At 45.3% G+C, this 19,508-nt stretch overlaps 1 protein-coding gene across 1 annotated transcript; it reads left to right on the forward strand.

Moving 5' to 3' along the window:
• The first annotated feature begins 10,414 nt into the window (after positions 1-10,414).
• On the forward strand, positions 10,415-11,155 carry LOC126154492 (uncharacterized). Its single transcript, XM_049916145.1, has one exon. It carries the CDS (start codon positions 10,415-10,417, stop codon positions 11,153-11,155), a length of 741 nt encoding a protein of 246 aa, XP_049772102.1.
• Positions 11,156-19,508: the final 8,353 nt, after the last annotated feature.

A 19,508-nucleotide genomic window follows, 5' to 3' on the forward strand; every position in this document is an offset into this window, starting at 1 on the left:
ACCAGTTTTTCCATTCTGCTGTAACAAATTCGTGTCAGTATTTTCCAAGCATTACTTATTAATCTGGTAGTTCGGTAGTATTTACACCTGTCAGCAGCTGATTTCTTTGGAAACGGAATTATAGTATTCTCCTTGAGGTCTGATGGTATTTAACCCCTCCCATACAAGCTTTTAAATCCTTACTTTTGTACACTAGTCATTCACTGCTGTCAGTTTCAATTTTTGGGCTTTTGTATTCCCTCTCGCCTGCTTCATTTGCTTCATTCATATGTTTTCTCCTTTCATGAGTTAAAATCAGTGTCTCCCCTGATATACATGGATTTCTACTAGGCCTTGTCTTTTTACCTATTTGATTCTCTGCTGCCTTCACTATTTCATCTCTCAAGGCTTCCCATTTGTCTTCTGCTGCTTTCACTTCTCCTGTTCCAGTCACTCATTGCCCATTACTCCCTCTGAAACTCTCAACAACTTCTTGTTATTTCAGCTTATCCAAGTCCCATCTCCTTCAATCCCTACCTTTTTGCAAATTCTTCAGTTTTAATCTACAGTTCATAACCAATAAATTGTGGTTTTAGTCTTACAATTTAAAATCTGGTACCGAAATCTCTGTCTTACCATATCAGAAATCTTTAGATGTCTCCATCTCTCTTCCACGTATCAGCCTTATTTCATGTTTCTTAAGCCCAGTGTAAGCGATGATTAAATTATGCTCTGTGCAAAATTTTACCATGCAGCTCCTTCTTTTATTCCTTTCCCTCCGTCCATACTCGCCTACTATGTTTCCTTCTCTTTCTTTTTCTACTATCGAATTCTAGTCCCCCATCGCATCTCCCTTTGCTGGCTGAATGATTTCTTTTATCTCATCTTATATTTCCTCAATCTCTTCTTAATCTGCGGAAATAGTTGGCATAGAAACTTGTACTACTGTTATGGCTGGAACCGTAGTGTCTATCTTGGCTACTGCTCATAGTAGATTATTCGCATTCCTATTTTCTTATTCATTATTAAACCTACTCCTGCATTACCCTTTTTCATTTTTTATTAGTAACCCAGTATTCACCTGATCAGAAGTCCTTTTCGTCCTGTTCCAAACTTCAGTAAATCCAACTGTATCCAAATTTAACGAATACATTTCCCTTTTTAAATTTTATAACATACTTGCTCCATTAAGGTATCTGACATTCCACACTCCAATTCGTAGAACGCTATTTTTCCTTTTCCTGATAATGAGATTCTCTTGATCAGTCTTTGCCCGGAAATCCAAATGGGGGACAGTTTTACCTCCAGAATATTTCACACGAAAGCATGCCTTCATCTTTGATCATATACAAGAGCTGCCTGCCCTCATGAAAAATTATCGCTGTATTTTTCCCTTGAGTTCAACTGTCCACAGTAATGGGAAAGAAAGTGCATTATTGTTGATATTACAAGATCACATCAGTCAATCATCCAGACTATTGCCCTTGAAACTACTGAAAAGGCTGCTGCCTGTCAGGAACGACACGTTTGTCTGACCGTCTGACCTGTCAACAGAAACCCCTCCACTGTTATAAGCATGCTGTCTCTTGTCACTATTCTTTTCTTTAATGTGTTTCGGTTCCCCACGAGAGGGTGGGCTGGCAGCGCATAAAACCTATTTGAGTCTACACCAACTGAAAGTACGTTTCTAAATACATAAAAAGAGATGACAATAAACTATGTTTCTTAAATTTTAGTGAACAGTATTTATGATTTTTACATAAAACAGACTACCATACATAATATGTCATTTAAAAAAAAATTGTTTGGAGAATATTTATGATTTTTAAAACTTTTTGATGATTTTAGATTACAGTTAAATACGAGGGCTATTCGGAAAGTAAGGTACTATCTCTCGCTAAATGGGAACCACAGTGAAAATCTGATGAACCTTTGCGCAGGTATGTTGGGAAGTGTCTCTCGTATGCCAGTAGACGGGGTCACATCGCTCATTTCAGCTGTGAGCGCTCAGTGAGTGCATAAGGATACCTAGAAAACAGCGTCTTCAGCCAAGTATAGGGGCCTGCCCAGTGATTTCGCCTGATTTCAAGCAACCCCACATATCATAAGGGTCATGCAGTTCGTCCTTTGTGATAGGTGTGATGAAACGATGGTGTGAGTTTCTGTCGTTTGACTGGTGTCGGAATGAGGGTTATATCTTGGGACGGATTTGGACGTTGGGAGTGGGAAATAGTTGAAATTCCGACGGGAGTTGAACGTGCATGGAAGGTGTGTACAGGCCAGCAGAGTACTTGCCTTAGGTACTAGTGGGCAGGATTCAGTTTCTCAAATGATACCTAACTGATTTACCAGTTCATAAAGTCTAAGAGATATTTATTTCACGAAGCGTAGAGGCATCGTCCGTTCCTGGACATAGGTTCACAGGAACATATTTTACTCGGTAAAGCGACGACAGTTCTGTAGTAGCTGAACGTCCCCTTAGAAAAATTGTACATGACTGTGCTTAAACTGACACGCAATATTTTTAGCGCAACGCAATCTGACTTTCAAAAATCCCTACAAAAGAATGGCCCTGACTAACATTAACCTATACGTTTCACAAATCACTTACCTCACAAAAATCTTCGTTACTCGAACTACTGCAATACAGCGAGCACCACTGCTGCCAGCTAAATAAAAGATTCAAACTACAGAAGGCACTAACTACTGATAGGCATAGTTGGCAAATGAAAGATTTTGATGGAGAACAAACAATGTATTTACCTTAATAGTGTTCAAAAGTCATAATATATATAGCATTTCATGACATCCAGTCTTACAAATGTACTGTTTCTGATGGACACACGTCCAGATCATCTGCTCTCAAAACTCCGCCATTTCTCTCCCCACATCCACCACTGCTGGCGGCTCACCTCCAACTGCGCAACGCTACGCGCTGTTAACAGCCAACTGCCCAACAGTACAACGGCGAATATTACTCCAACAATGGAAACCAACCACAGCCTTCACACAGCACAGTCAGTCAATTTCATACAGAGCGCTACATGGCGTTACCAACATAAAAACCTAAACAGCCTACTTACAAGAGGACCTACACAACGAGCAAGCACGATGGGCTGCCGACCTCCATTCAAGAGCTGAGATAAAAACATCGCCATTGGATGTAAACATCAACAGACTTGCTGCATAAACACGGCACTATTTCGTGAAAACCCATGTGACAGTGACCCACCAATTGGAACTAATGTGACTAAGTGCAGTACTCCACAGAATCGGTGTTACAAGCACTTCTGCAGAGTGAGACCGCCAGTGGGTACCTACAGCTAGGACAGCTCCGGCCAATACTTACGCTGGCTCTAGCCCAGTAGACACTCACCATAATCTTTCTGTAGGTATTTGTATTTTGTCTGATGTAACGCCACTTTTTGTTGTTGTGGTCTTGTCCAGAGACTGGTTTGATGCCGCTCTGCATGCTACTCTATCCTGTGCAAGGTTCTTCATCTCCCAGTATTTTACGCATAGTAATTTTGGTTGTTATTATTTCTTTTCGTTGTCTTGTAACTTTTATTTGGCCTTTGCCACCACAAGCGTATCGTTTAGTTCAACAATTTAACCATGAGCAGTCACTTCGAGATCTCTCGTTTACACATATTAAGGGCTGCCTTTTTGAGAACTTTGGCGCACAATTACACGTCACCTCCACCCGTCAGACTTTATTTTTTTATGTGAAGTTTTCAGGTCAGATATATCAGGAATGTATTACGACGCTCCAGGGTCCCTCCTGCGATTGCAGATTCCGGTGCGCCAACGTTGCCTGCAAGCAGTCTTGTGCCCCTTCGTTGATTCGCGGTATGGTGGTGTTTCACGCACCGGACGAGTGTCTTCGGGCAGATATTTTGAATTTACAGGACCCGTCCCTCGACACCTTTCTGCGATCATTCGTGCGTTTGAACAGTTTTCACTGCTCGCCAGTTGTCTCGCGCCGAGCAGGAGTCTCGTCGGTCCGTTGGTATAACCCATGACAGAAAGTCTTTCGTACGTTTTCAGTCACGTCCGGACCGTTTCCGGACTCACCAACGATCAGAGTGCCCCCACTGGTGAGGAAGGTACACGGCTTGCAGCCGAATGGGCCAGTGTCAGGCTTTGTAGAAATATCGCGTAGATGCCACGCTTCCTGCAGATGCACAGGCTCATGACGAATCGTCACCAGAGGACCAGGAAGCCTCACATTCCATTGATGGACGAGCATTCTCCATCATTCCGCAGTCTTGAGCCAGTTTCCTCCTTACCTTGGAGGTCATACACGTTCCTGGGGTCTTCCAATTGACACTGCATCTTCCATTTCTATGGCGCATGGTGCCACATAGCAATGCTTGGGTTCGCCAGCTTTGTACACTCGCGACTTGCGTAGTTTCAGTAATCACCATATATCAGTTGACAGCGTTTTTTCCACACAAATCTCCCACAATGGTCGTTCCTTCACCGCTCAGTTCTTGGTGGTTGGCACCCGGCGCTGCCAACCTCCTGTGTTTGGACATTTTTGTTAATCTGGGTTTTCCACTGCAGGACGAAGTACAGTAGGTTTTGATCCCCTCCTTGGATGCCCTCCTCACTCAGCAAATACGAAACAGTCTTCTTATCCTCCACACCGGGGATGAAGGGTTTCACTGAGCATGTTCAGCTTCTTCCGTCTGCTGTTCCTCGTTTTTCTTAAACCCCGCCCAGCCCCCTTTGCTCTCCAAGACAGGCTCCAGATGGATAATCACCGCATACAAGATGAAGGCATCCTTTCTCCAGTCGTGCACAGTCGCTGTGCGACGATTATCATGTTATGGGGGAAGCCGAATAGTGCTTAGCGCATCTGTGGCGATTTTGAGGTCACGATAAATTGTCAGTCCGTCATTGATGCATATCCTGTCTCGTAGGTGGATGACATACCCCACACGTCTTGCGGGTTCAACCGTCAAAATTGATTTGCACGATGCTTACCTGCACCTGCCGTTGGACGAGAGATCGCAGCAGATCGTAGTCATCAATACCCCGTGTTGCCTTTTCCGGTTCAATCGCCTCCCGTTTAGCATTACTAGCGACCCCTCCATTTTTCAACATTATTTGGAACACCTCACAAGCCAGGTACTGTAACGCCGGAAATGCATATCCTTCAATTTCCATCTATTGTACTACAGATTTTTCCATATTTCGTCACCTGAAGATATGACATTTCTGTCTCTTTATATATTGTAATTGTTTTACTGTTTGTATATATATATTTATGCATTTATGTTGGTTTGTTTTGTGAATATTATTTGTATTTATACGCTGGGTCTGGCCTAGGGAAAACTATGCTATCGAACGAATACAGCAATAGGTAGGCGTATGGTCACTGTGGACCAAAGAAATGCATGGAAAAGCTGAGTGAAGTAGTGCATTTTAACAACATGTTAAAACGCGTTACTGACAGAGTGAAAACTTGCAATTTATGTCAGAAGGTGAAGGTTACCAACTGTACGAGTCGTGGTCCTATGCAAAGTATAAGGCCTACTTGTACGGACCTTTGCCCAAGTCATCAGGAAACTTTGCCTACATTTTAGTATTGCTAGAAGCTTTTTCCAAGTTCATCAAACTATACCCGATTAGGAAAGCTACAGCCAAAGCGGTCTATAGCAAGCTTGTGAACGATTATTTTGTTAATATTGGCAAGCCCAAGGCGATTCCATCAGACAATGGGGCACAATTTACTTCTAAGTTGTGGAATGAAGGTATGGAAAGTAATGGGGTCGAGGTGATCCATATTTCAGCTTATTGTCCGGCTGGAAATCCCGCTGAGAGGTATGTGCGCGAGCTAGGCCGATTTTGCCGTACCTATTCCATTCACAACCATAGGGCATGGGGCAAATATATAGCAGTATTTGAGAGAATTATGAACACCTTCAGACATGAATCTACGGGATTTTCTCCAGAGGAAATCCTGTTGGATGATATAAGTAAAAGTTTAGTGAAAGAGATAATCAAATTCCCTCCACGGATTGACATTAGTATTGGTGTGCAAAAAGATCGTTTGCGAGAAGTAATGAAGCTAAAAGCCGATGCTCGCATACGTTGTCATGACGCTAAAGTGCGTTTTGCTACGTTTCCAATCGGAGACTTAGTACTTGTAAAAGCTCATGAGGAATCGAGCGAGATAGACAATGAAATCTCTAAACTTAAGTTTGTTTATAATGGACCATAAAAAGTCATTGCTATACCTCACATAAATGCTTATTGCTTAGAGTATCCAAGCTCTGGAAAACTATTAGGTATACAGAACATTGTAGATTTGAAATTGTACCAACCTAGGATTGATTAATACCACAGAATGGGTAATTTGTAGAGTATATAAATATAGAGTGTAAGATTTAAACGATTTGCTAGATTGCCATGCTTTTGCCTGACCAAGAGGACATTAAAGAAGTTGTAATTAATAAGTAATTAATTTTTACTAAATGATTTAAGAGAGAGTGATTATTTATCAATTGAAAAATCCAAGCTGCTAGTTTAAGTTTTCAGCTGAGTCACAGTAGATTAAGCAATGTAAATATGATTTTGTAACTAGCTGTAAGATTTCATGAATATGTGTTTTACTAGTCATTGCTGATGTACTTAGACGCTGTTTTAAGTTTCAGGCTAGTACATGCGTGTGATGATGGACAGTGTTGAGTTATCCACTGTGATAATGTTAATGGACTCTTTCAGATTACTCGGGAGTGAGTTTTTCCGAAAGAATTCAGTGAAACGGACGTTCTGGAAATGCCGTTACACAGGTGAGTGAGATCAAGCGTGCCGCACAGGCGGGCGCAACAATACTGGCGAGGCGGAGCCGCTGTCGGCTCTTGTGCCGCTGTCAGCATTCTTTGTACTTGCGGGTACGGAAGAAGGAGTTGTTTTTCTTCCCAGACAGCCTATGTGAAAGAATTCTGTTGTCAATATTTATGTTTTTGTCGATCTGCTGTATATTATTTGCTTGTTTAGCGTTAAGTGGACTCTCATGGCGAGAATATTAATTATGAAACGGTTATATACAATTTTTATTCTATGTAATTATTTATTTGCGTATTTTGATCTACCTGTTTTTATGCCCATGCACTCTAATTAATTTTGTAAATAGTATTCCATTTCTTATAGTGTTACGAATTTTAATGATTTTGGAATAGCTAAACCATTTTCTATGTTTTCTATGAATTTTAATATGTTGTCAAACTGTTTTTCTTTTGTGTAAGATGACAGAGTGGAATAAGATTAGGAGTGTCTCCACTCAATTATTATGGTCTAAAATTGGTTTATAGTTAATTAGCCTAATGCTAAATTTTCTTGATGTTTTGAGCATATGCATTTCCGCTGTTTTTTTTTCCTTTTTGGGACATTTTCTGAGTCTGTTTACGTTACACGAACATCCTCAGACAATGTGGGGCAAGTGTAATGCCGGAAATGCATATCCTTCTATTTCCATCTATTGTACTATAGATTTTTCCTTATTTTGTCACCTGAAGATATGACATTTCTGTCTCTTTATATATTGTAATTGTTTTTTACTGTTTGTATATATATATATATATATACATATATATATATATATATATGCATTTATGTTGGTTTGTTTTGTGAATATTATTTGTATTTATACGCTGGTTCTGGCCTAGGGAAAACTATGCTATCGAACGAATACATTGATAGGTCGTGTGGAGAATCAAAGTGTTTAGGATCTTTGGTAGTGTGAACTCTGTCGCGTGGAGTGCGGGCAGAGAGAGGGAGTCTGGCTGGGGTGGTGCAGTGGAGCAGGTGTGTTGTGTGAAGCTCCCGCGAGTTGCCGCGCTTTCGGGGTTGGGCAGCATGTAATTGCGCTCGACTTGCTATGATAGTTTCTGACACGGTGTCACGGATGGGAAGCATTAGCTGGCGCACATGAAGAGCCCGTCTCGCCTGGTGACCGAGTTGAGAAGAAGGCGCGCCAACATCCAGCTTTTGCAATAGCGACGGCCGGCAATGAGTGACTGTCGCCTCCTCCTCGATCAACGGCTTCAAACCTTCAATCAACCAACAAGGAAGACTGGAAGCACGTAAAGCTTTAGAACTGTATGGCAGACCTCAGGTTTTCAAACTTTTAAAATTGTTGCATCAAAATTACAGCAACTTAGCATGAACGTTTGTTGCTCATTGTCCCAATTGCATTACCAAGCAGGGTCCCTTCCTTTTCCGGAATGAACCCGAGTGTTGTTGAAATTCAGACGCCAGCATCATTCGATTTCACTGTTTTAATTTCAAAGTTCAGTTAAGGTATTGATAACTGGCTACAATATTTAGATTACACAAGCACAAATTAAGAGAGCGAGTTTTGTTACCGTATTTTAGCTTACCTGTGACTGCAGCTCAGCTTGGTACATACTAAATTTTACTATTGTTCATTGTTCAGAATCATTTAATTCAAGTTCAAAGTTAAATCTCTTATTTCTAAATTGCGTAGATTCAAGTAGCTTTTGAAATGATTGTTGAGGTAGTCCAAGACTAACCGTATTTTACTGAATTTCGATGTGCTTCAGAAAGAAAGCTCACTATTAACTTCAGTCACTAAATTAACTTTCGATTTTCTGGTTTTATTAATTCTTTTGTTAAATTAAGTCAGAGTGTAGCGAAATTTATTACTTCTGACAAACATTCAGTTTTCACACAACATGTGGCAAACTTCAGTTGCCACGCTTTTAGTGCTAATTTTATGTGTAATAACCTTTCTTTTTCGGTTACTATAGTAATTGTCCTTAGGACTGCCGACCGTAATTTCCCCCAAATCTCAAATATCTAATTACCGCCAGTTAATTGTTCACGTAACGGCCGCACATTTACTTTCTTTATTAACTTTACCCTTTTCAAAATTAATTTCCACCACCTTCATTTGCATTTTTCCTTTCATTTAGATGTAACCCTTTCCTCCCTCTTTACCGACAAATTAGCTTCGGTGTCGATTGCTTTTCCCAAATTTCCATTAGGTGCACGCGGTTTAATTTTTCACTCTCATTAAGGTCGATAAGTGAGGGGGAGGTTACAGTACCTGGTGGCGCAAGTTATCTTGGCGATGTCATCGTCAGTGACTCATCCACGGTGGACCTCGTAGACAAGCTGGATAGGCTCTTTTAGGTTTTTTCAGAGGCTAAGTTGCGTTGCCAGAAAGAAAAGTGTGAATTTTTTGAGCGCAAGGTCAGTTATCTCAGGTTCACGATCGATGCCCGCGGCCAACACGGCTCTAAGGAGTATGTTCAGGTGGTTCTAAAACTGCCTCCTCCCACCACAGTGAAGCAACTGCAATATGATCTCGGTCAAATTAACTATCATCGGCGTTTTATACCCTGCGCCACTGAGATTTCGGCGCCCCTGATCGGGCTGTTGCGCAAGGGTGTGCGTTGAGTTTGGGATGTGGCCTGTGAGCAGGCCTTCACAGGTCTCAAGTTGGCTCTCTCCCGACCTGCTTGTCTGGCCACTTACGACCCTCCCTGCCCCCCATCATCGCCGCCGATGCTTTGTGCGGTCCTCTCGCAAGCGGTAAATGGCATTGAGAGGCTGGTGGCCTTCACATCTAAAAAAATTGACTGACACTCAAACCAAATATAGTCATATTGGAAAGGTAGCTTCTGCGCCGGTTTTCGCCCTATTCCACGATTTCATGTATGGTCGTTATTTCACTCTGCAGACTGACCACAAATATTGGTTTCTTTGTTTCACCTGGGTGCCACAGTGTCTAGCCAGACAGCGCGCCGCCTCCAGCGCTCTTTCTGGCGACGTTCGACTTTGATAGTCTACTGCACCTCTGAAAGGCACGCAAACGCCGATTTCCTTTCCCGGCTGCCTGCCGAAGCGGACCATGTGTTTGATGCCTCCCTATGTGCAACCGAACGTGGACGCACTTCCGTCGGATGCAAATGAGGCCATGTGGGCCACCGCTAGAACACTGCAAACTCGCCGCCACGAAATCTTTGCGAGGCTGACGAACAGCCGTTGTAGCGTCTGCGATGCGCAAGTCCAGCATTTTTGGGATCATTGGCACAGTCTCTTTTTCTGCAGTGGCGTCACCCTTTTGCATTGTGATTCAGATGTCCCACAGGCGGTCATACCGCATGCATTGCACCATGATGTCCTCGACCTCCTCCATGCTGGCCGTTGGGGAATCGTCCTCACAAAACAACTGGCCCGCCGACACCTTTATTGATGCGGACTGGATAAAGACGTTGCCTCCCTTGCGACGGCCTGCACCATGTGCCAAACATGTGAGGCAGCACTCCCGCACCAGGAGTTTTTATGACCAGATGTAGCTGCTCTGCAGGATCGTCTCCACTTGGATTTTGCAGGACTGTTTCATGCATCCCAGCGCCTCATCCTGATCAGGTCGGGATACACTTATGTATCCCCCTCGATGAACACCACTTCTGCCGGGACTATCAAAATTCTTTTGCATCTTTTTGCTGTCGAGGTCCTCCCCGAAACGATCGTTACAGATAAAGGTCCTTACTTTACTTTGGCCGAGTTTAAGCAATTCTCTGCTCATAATGGGATTTCCCTCATCCACAGTGCCCCATGTCAGCCTGCATCAAACCGCTGGGCAGAACGTGTTGTGCAGACGTTCAAGACCCAACTCGATAAGCTGCTGAGCCATCACCCCCTGGAGGAGGCCGTGCTTCTTTTTTTGGCTACATACGGCGCCGCCCCTCTTGGCTGTAAAAGACCAGCGGAGATACTTCGTGTTCGACCATTCCGCTGTCCCTTATCTGTCCTTGTTCCCGAGGCTTCTCACCCTCCTGCCTTCATTCTGGTGCACTCCTTCCATGTCGGGCAGGGGGTCTGGTCACGGATCTTCTCTCATCCACAGGCTCGCAGGGCGCCTGCCATCATCACCGAGTTCTGCAGCTGGGCGCTTGCATTTCTCCGGTGGGCCGATGGTTCCGCCACCTGTCGGCACCTCAACAAGCTCGGCCCCCGTATGGTGGACCATGATGCCCCAGGGGAGCTGCCAGTGTCTGTCGATGGCCGCTCTGTGACGGAACCTTCACCTCAGCCACTGCCTCCACCACCAGCTGCCCCTGCTGCATCGTCGCCTCCAGGCCCTGATGGCCAACAAACTATGGATGTCGACCAGGACACCCCCCACTTGTGGTGATGTGTATTCCTTTCCCAGGGGGAGAAATGTCGTAGCGACCTCTTATCAGTTAGAGGGTCGACACAATAGACAAGCAAGTTTGGCTGCCGACCTCCGTTCAAGAGCTCAGATCAAAACATCGCTAGTGGATGTGAACATCAACAGACTTTCCGCATAAACGCGGCACCACTTCACGAAAAGCCAAGTGACAAGAGATCCACCAATTGGGAGTAATGTGACTAAGTGTAGCATTCCACAGAATCGGTGTTATAAGCACGCCAGCGGAGTCAGACTGGCAGTCTGTACCTACAGCTAGGACAGCTCCGGCCAATACCTAAGCTGGCTCTAGCCCAGTAGTCTTTCTGTAGGAATTTGTATTTTCTTGGACGTAACGCCACTTTGGAATTGCCTAGCGTAGTAATTTTGCTTGTTATTGTTCCTTTTCATTGTCTTGTAACTTTTATTTGGCTTTTGCCACCACAAAGATTATTGTGTTTCTTATTGTTCTTGAGTTTGGAAATTAGTGCATGTCAAGAAGGTCGTTTTAGTTAAAATCGTTAGCTCTTAATCGTTAGTTCTTTCCTGCCAACCGCACAACACTACAAGTTCTCGATTTTAACACAGGTTAGCTCCATTTCTGGTAGTTGTTCCATGTTCAATAGGGACTGTCCACATTTCTTTTTCACTTTAGTCGCTGCTTCACTGTTTTTTAGTGAGGAATCAGTTTTTGATTCCTAATTCCATTCCTTCGATTTTATAGACTGGACATTCATCACTGACGATGGTTTTACCAAATGAAGAAGTCTGAGAACTTTGCCTAGCCACGCCAACTCTTATTCTACGGCATTCTGTAACAGCTCCCTATATGATCTGCCATCGCACGGTAACGAATCATATTTTTGTGTGAAATTATAAATTTCAATCATTATATACGAATAGGCCGATTCTTTGTTGGAGCGTATGTGGTCCACACCAGTTTCATTACTAGATGCATAAGTTTTCTTCATTATTTAAGTTTGTCCACCTAGTATTTTAAGATATCTCAGATAATTTTATTTCCCTATTATGAAAGAATTAATTTTTTAAAATTTTCTGTGTGGATGTACACTTGAAGATGGAACTTAAAACTTTTAAACCGGTTGTGTGAGTCTCTAATCAACTACTGCGCACTGTGGAGTTTTCATTCAGTTTTATATTTTAGTAGTTTTAACATCTGTATATAAACATCCTTAACAGTGAATGAATTGGTCAATCAGTTGTGTACAATGACTTCAGATGTGGTTGCCCCTATTTTAAAATTATCTGTCCGCGCTTATGTACTGGATCCAAAGGTCCTCTAGGAATAGAAGAACTTGAGGGGAGTGAAAAAGTCAGTAAAAGATGCGAATTGGTGAAGGTTGGCTGATGCGGAAGGCGAGGCGGATGAATGTGTTTCCAGGGTGTCAAGGGATTTGTAGAATTTAGTCGGAGCACAGAATCAGGGAACGCTGGCATAAGGGAGTACGGTCACTAACCGTTTGTGCGTGTGCTTGTACTGCTGCAGTTGATGGCCCTGGAGAAAGGATAGCACGAGTTCCTACACATTGTCAGCGGTGCACCGGTACTAGAGTAGCTGTCGAGTCACGCGTTGCGGCCGGGAATAATAAAGAGCGTCGGCCGAGATAGGCGCCGCCGGGTGGGTGACACGAGCTACATTATTAACGTGGGACTCAGACGCAACGCGAGGCCGAGCGGTCCTCTTCCGGCAACCCGGCGGAGGACAACACGGCGGCGAACAGCGGCCGGCATTGCGCATTCACCTCGGACCACGGCACGCGGCTCGCATGGTAAAAGCCGGTGCAAGGGCACCACGGGCGTGGGTGTGGGTGGGGGAGGCGCCGGCGGGCGGTGCAGCGACCGGGCGCCGAGTCGCCCACCCGAGGTCGCACTGGTTACACAGCGTCTGCACCGAGGCAGGGCCCGTCCCCTCTTCTGCCACAGAGGAGCTAAATGTCATTCAGCACACTTTGGGCATGTGCCCGACGAAGATGCTGATATGCTGATCTAAACCTATCAGAGGATTAGGGTTTGCACACTTCTGTACCACCATGGGAAAAGGATACGTTGTGTTGTTGTTGCGGTCTTCAGTCCTGAGACTGGTTTGATGCAGCTCTCCATGCTACTCTATCCTGTGCAAGCTTCTTCATCTCCCAGTACCTACTGCAACCTACGTCCTTCTGAATCTGCTCGGCATATTCATCTCTTGGTCTCCCTCTACGATTTTTACCCTCCATGCTGCCCTCCAATACTAAATTGGTGATCCCTTGATGCCTCAACACATGTCCTACCAAACGATCCCTTCTCCTAGTCAAGTTGTGCCACAAACGTCTCTTCTCCCCAGTCCTATTCAACACCTCCTCATTAGTTATGTGATCTACTCATCTAATCTTCAGCATTCTTCTGTAGCACCACATTTCGAAAGCTTCTATTCTCTTCTTGTCTAAACTATTTATCGTCCATGTTTCACTTCCATACATGGCTACACTCCATACAAATACTTTCAAAAACGACTTCCTGACACTTAAATCTATACTCGATGTTAACAAATTTATCTTTTTCAGAAACGCGTTCCTTGCCATTGCCAGTCTACATTTTATATCCTCTCTACTTCTAACATAATCAGTTATTTTGCTCCCCAAATAGCAAAACTCCTACTTTAAGTGTCTCATTTCCTAATCTAATACCCTCAACATCACCCGACTACATTCCATTATCCTCGTTCTGCTTTTGTTGATGTTCATCTTATATCCTCCTTTCAAGACACTATCCATTCCGTTCAATTGGTCTTCCAAGTCCTTTGCTGTCTCTGACAGAATTACAATGTCATCGGCGAACCCCAAAGTTTTTATTTCCTCTCCATGGATTTTAATACCTACTCCGAATTTTTCTTTTGTTTCCTTCACTGCTTGCTCAGTATACAGACTGAATAACATCGGAGAGAGGCTACAACCCTGTCTCGCTCCCTTCCCAACCACTGCTTCCCTTTCATGCCCCTCAACTCTTATAACTGCCATTTGGTTTCTATACAAATTGTAAATAGCCTTTCGCTCCCTATGTTTTACCCCTGCCACCTTCAGAATTTGAAAGAGAGTATTCCAGTCAACATTGTCAAAAGCTTTCTCTAAGTCTACAAATGCTAGAAACGTAGGTTTGCCTTTCCTTAATGTAGCTTCTAAGATAAGTCGTAGGGTCAGTATTGCCTCACGTGTAAAGGATAATTGTTACGAGCAATAAGAGAGGCTCTCAGATACACAGTGAGTAATATCAACAATATCATGATAACAGGTTTGCGCAGTGCTCTGAAAAAAGTAGAATTTAATTTATGGAACTAGAAATCTAACTACACTGACCGAAAAAAAACCCAACGCCAAAAGGTTATTAATGCAGAGTAATGAAATTTGGGTATGTCTCTGTCTGAGTAACTTATTTAAGTGATTAACATTCCAAGACTATACGTTAATATAAATGCGGGATAAGCCATTTAGCACTCCGTCGTCAGACCACGAGTTGCCTACCGGGACCATCCGACCGCCGTGTCATCCTCAGTGGAGGATGCGGAAAGGAGGGGCGTGGGGTCAGCACACCGCTCTCCCGCTCGTTATGATGGTTTTCTTGACCGAAGCCGCTAGTATTCGGTCGAGTAGTTCCTCAATTGGCATCACGACGCTGAGCGCAGCCAGAAAAATGGCAACAGCGCATGGCGGCTGGATGGTCACCCGTCCAAGTGCCACCCATGCCCAACAGCGCTTAACTTCGGTGATCCCATGGGAATCGGTGTATCCACTGCGGCAAGGCTGTTGCCCGAGATGAGCCATTGCAAACATGAAATGCTGGTACATTAATAACAGTTGTAATCACCAGAATGTTCAATAAAAGCATGCAAACAAGCATGCATTGTGTTGTACGGATGTCAGTTTGTGGGATGGAGTTCCATGTCTTGGTCGTGCAATGCAGGGACGTTTAATGCTGTCTGTGGGTGACGCTGGAACTGGCCCATGATGTCCCATATGTGCTCGACTGGAGACAGATCTGATGGTGGAGCAGGCCGTGGCAACATATCGACAGTCTGTAGAGCATGTCGGATTAGAACAGTGGTGTGTGGTTGAGCGTTATCGTGTTGTAAAACACCCCCTGGAATGGAATGGCTGCACAACACGTGGAATCACCAGACTGGCGTACAGTTTTGCAATCAGGGTACGTGAGATAATCAAGAGAGTGTCCCTGTTGTCATACGAAATTCCGTCCTCCCAGATTATAACTTCAAGTGTTGTTATATGTCGTGCACACAGAAAGGTAGGATGCATGCCCCCAATTGGCCTTCTCCTGAGCAACACACGGCCTTCACTGGCACCGAAGCAGAACCAACATTCATCAGAAAACACAACAGACCTCAACCCTACCCTCCAATGAGCTCTCGCTTAACACCAATGAAGTCGCAAATGGTGGTTGTTTGGGCTACGTAGAATGCACGGATTCTGGCTTGCCCTTGAAGTAACCGATCTGCCACGGTTCATTGTGTCACTGTGTGCCAACTACTGGCCAAACTGCTGCTGCAGCTGTAGTGTGATCGGCCAGAGCCACACGCCGAACACGACTATCTTTCTTCTCGATAGTGCCGGAGACGGGTCTTCTTGTGACCGTACATTCTCGTGACCATTGATGCCAGAAATTGTGTACAGTGCCTACATTCCTGTCGAGTCTTCCTTCAGTATCGGAGAAACAGCATCCTGTATCTCCTAGCCCTACTGCACGACTTCGTTCAAACTCAGTGAACTGTTATTCATTGCTGTGTGCGCCGCCATCTTGGCGGGTGACCTTGAACTAGCTTCGCCCGGGTGCCGCTAGGCCGCGGAGGATCGCGCTTTAGTTTTAACTAAGCGCGATCCGCTGGAAAGACCCATTTCCGGTGCCGCCATTGCGCTCTGGCGCTGCGCTACTTCAGCTGCCATGCCCTGATAAGCTTATCGCTATGACGTCAGGGGACTGTATATCACGCTCGTGAGGCAACAGCATGCTCATTCCCGTCGAGGCAGCTGCACGCAGCACACAGCAATGCCTTCTAGGAGGAGAAGAGTATATCGTCATTCACGTATGCCAGTGTACAAGACAGTTGATAGCTTTGGTGCTGGCTCATGTCGGTACCAATGATGTGTGTCGCTTTGGATCGGAGCAGATTCTGTCTGGTTTCTGGCGGTTAGCGGAAATGGTAAAGATTCCAGTTTTTATTCCGAGATTAAGATGGAGCTCACCATCTGCAGCATTGTCGATAGAACCGACTGTGGTCCTTCCAGCTTTAAAGGCATTCTTGCCTAATGTAACCATGTCCAAAGATAACTAACTCTCACGATGGTCACAGTGTGTATTTAAAGAAAACCTAATTTGAATCCTCATAGTGGCGCTACTGGCGCCAGTCTTATGCGACTGGCACGAAGATTGAACAATCATCTTTCAAACATATAAACACGCCTATCAACTTTCGTTTATGTCATACAACTCCTCCTTGATGTTGCGATTTGTTTTTCCAAGCATGTATTACGACTTCGATGTACAGCGATCAATCTATAAGTGTATAGAAGAATACAAAAGACTGCAACTTCTGTTGACCATAAGGTATTCTGCAATTACAGTCAACAAATCGGTTAGACCATCAGTGAGAGTGCATCGTGAGTTCCTGCCAGTACACCTTTCGTTTATTGTATATTTTTACGAGTTTCAAACAGGAGCGACTTCAGTAATGGACAGGAACTCTGATTGTTGTGTACAGATGCGAGCTGAGTTGGCGACTCTTCGCTCACAGCTCCAGGCTGTGTTGGCTTTCATCATACAGCTTGAGGCTGCTGCCAAGGTGCATCACTGTGAGGGTTTGGACGCCAGTATGTGAGGGGCGTCGAGCACGTCCCACGTGTTCCCCGATCGGTCCACTGCTGTGACCTCCCTAGGTACTGCCTGCACTGAGGTTGACCTCTCACCTGTGGTCGAGTGGGAGATCATTCCAACGTCTGGCAGGCAGCGAAAGACTTTCTGAGGGGCCGATCATAGGGCCTCCCCCGTTTGTTTGTTGAACAGGTTTCGGGCGTTATCTGTAGCTGACGAAGTCTCTGAGGCGGATTCAGTATTCCACCCTATTCCAGAGGAAGCTTCTTGGCCCGCAAAAGGGTGGGTTTTCTGGTAGTTAGGAGCTGCAACGTTAGGCGCGTGAAGGGGCTCCATAGGAACATGGCTGCCAAGGAGGGGAAGGAAGCCAGTGTGCACTCCGTGTGCATCCTGGGGGAAGTCATTCCGGATGTGGAAAGGGTGCTTCCGGGTGCCACGAAGAGTACAGGGTGCAGCCAACTGCAGGTGGTGGCTCATGTCGGAATCAACGACGTGTGTCGCTTTGGATCAGAGCATATTCTGTCTGGTTTCGGGCGGCTAGTGGAAATGGTAAAGACTGCCAGTCTTTCTTCCGAGATTAAGACGGAGCTCATCATATGCTGCATCGTCGATAGAACCGACTGTGGTCCTTTGGTGCAGAGCCGAGTGGAGGGTCTGAATCAGAGGCTCAGGCGGTTCTGTGATCGTGTAGATTCCTTGACTTGCGCCATCTGATGGTGGGTTTCCGGGTTCCGCTTAATAGGTCAGGAGCCCACTACACACAGTAAGTGACTATACTGGTAGCGGGGGCTGTGTGGAAGGTACTGGGAGGATTTTTAGGTTAAAGGGCCTCAGGGAGTCTGAGAAAGGGCGTTCGTCTAAAAGTGGGCAGGTAAAACACAGTACGTTAGTTGTAGAAACGATCGGTATTGTAGTTGTAAATTGTCGTAGCTGTGTGGGGAAAGAACCTGAGCTCGAAGCCCTAATAGAAATCACTGAAGCTCAAATAGTTATAGGTACGGAAAGCTGGCTGAAACCCGAAATAAGGTTAGCCGAAATTTTTTCAAACGATCTAACTGAGTCGTGTTCGTGTCATCTCTTATTTAACATCCTGTTTTTCCCGTACTGCCGCCTCGTTATGTTAGCTTCAATTACTTGTGTCACCGAGTTGCTGCTTTGCCTGCCCGTGAGCGGCAGCAGCAGCGCTTATCGATATTAGCCCTGCCGTATTATCTTTGCTGGACTGCCATTACTTCCCGGTCGTCGTGTGTCGACAAGTCAGTTGTAACGAGCCAGCAGTTTGTTCGGACCTCGCAGTGTTTGAGTTGGCACGCGCCACAAGTTCAGTCGCGGCGCGGCAGCAGTGACGCCTGGACCGCCATGACTCGCCCGACCGTTGCTGACACACATGGTTGGAGTGGGGACGACTTCGGTTGGTCGTCGGCCGGTCGTCTTGCCGGACGACGTGTAATTGGCCGGCGATCGCTTATGGGTTGGCTGTGTGTGCCGGGGCGTGATTCGTCCCTGTTATTGTACAGTCACTGCCGTTAGCATTGTGTAGTTCTTCGTGCAAGGGTTCGTGAAACTGTGTGTAGTTGGTGTGATTTTGACTGACAAGTTACTTTAAATGCTGTCGGCGTACTGGCTCTAAGCAGTCGGTCAGTTGGTGCAGCGAGGAATTGTCGGGGGGGGGGGGGGGGGGGCGTAGTTTGTCCGGGGCCCGGTGGCGGTCTCTACGAGGTCCGTGGCTCACCGTCCCTGGACACGAAAGTTGAGCTTTGGTTTCACCTACCAGCAAGTCAAGACTGTTCACATTGTGTCCTTTGGAGTTCGTTATCAGCTGTTGGTATATTCCCGCGAGCAACAACGTGGTTTTCAAGTTGGAAAATTTTGGGCGCTGATGACCACGCTGTTTAGCGCCCGAAAACCTCAAACCACACACACAAGTTGCAAATTCTAGTTTCACTGTATTTTGTTATTTGAACTGAAGTACACCAGCGGAATCCTCCGCCCTCTGGCCGTTAACGTTCCGGTTACCTGCCCTGGGCGTTGACGTAAATTTCAGGTAGTGTGGTTTCTTCATCGTGTTGTTGCTGTCCAGCACGGTGTGTAGTTTGACAGCTCCGTGTATGATTAGTTGTGGGCGCCAATGTCTTCTACGTTGTTCCGTTCAACTCCCTGTTGTGCCCTGGTCGGGTGAAGTGGAAGTTATCCTATCAGTGGATCCGCTGACTGTCGGTCGGTTGGGTTGTCGTCATATCGTGAATGGTTGGCCCGACTGCCTGTCTCACGTAGGCGAGCGTTAGTGTTTGGTTTACAGGCCGACCGTCGAACATCTGGGCGCCCTTGTGTTCAAAAAAATGTTCAAATGTGTGTGAAATCTTATGGGACTTACCTGCTAAGGTCATCAATCCCTAAGCTTACACACTACTTAACCTAAATTATCCTAAGGACAAACACACACACCCCTGCCCGAGGGAGG

Source organism: Schistocerca cancellata, unplaced genomic scaffold (assembly GCF_023864275.1).
Source record: "Schistocerca cancellata isolate TAMUIC-IGC-003103 unplaced genomic scaffold, iqSchCanc2.1 HiC_scaffold_1092, whole genome shotgun sequence".
Lineage (NCBI taxonomy): Eukaryota > Metazoa > Arthropoda > Insecta > Orthoptera > Acrididae > Schistocerca > Schistocerca cancellata.

Bases quoted from the DNA above. Each gene is read 5' to 3' on its own strand.
- LOC126154492 (XM_049916145.1), top strand. From the start codon at position 10,415: ATGAACACCACTTCTGCCGGGACTATCAAAATTCTTTTGCATCTTTTT.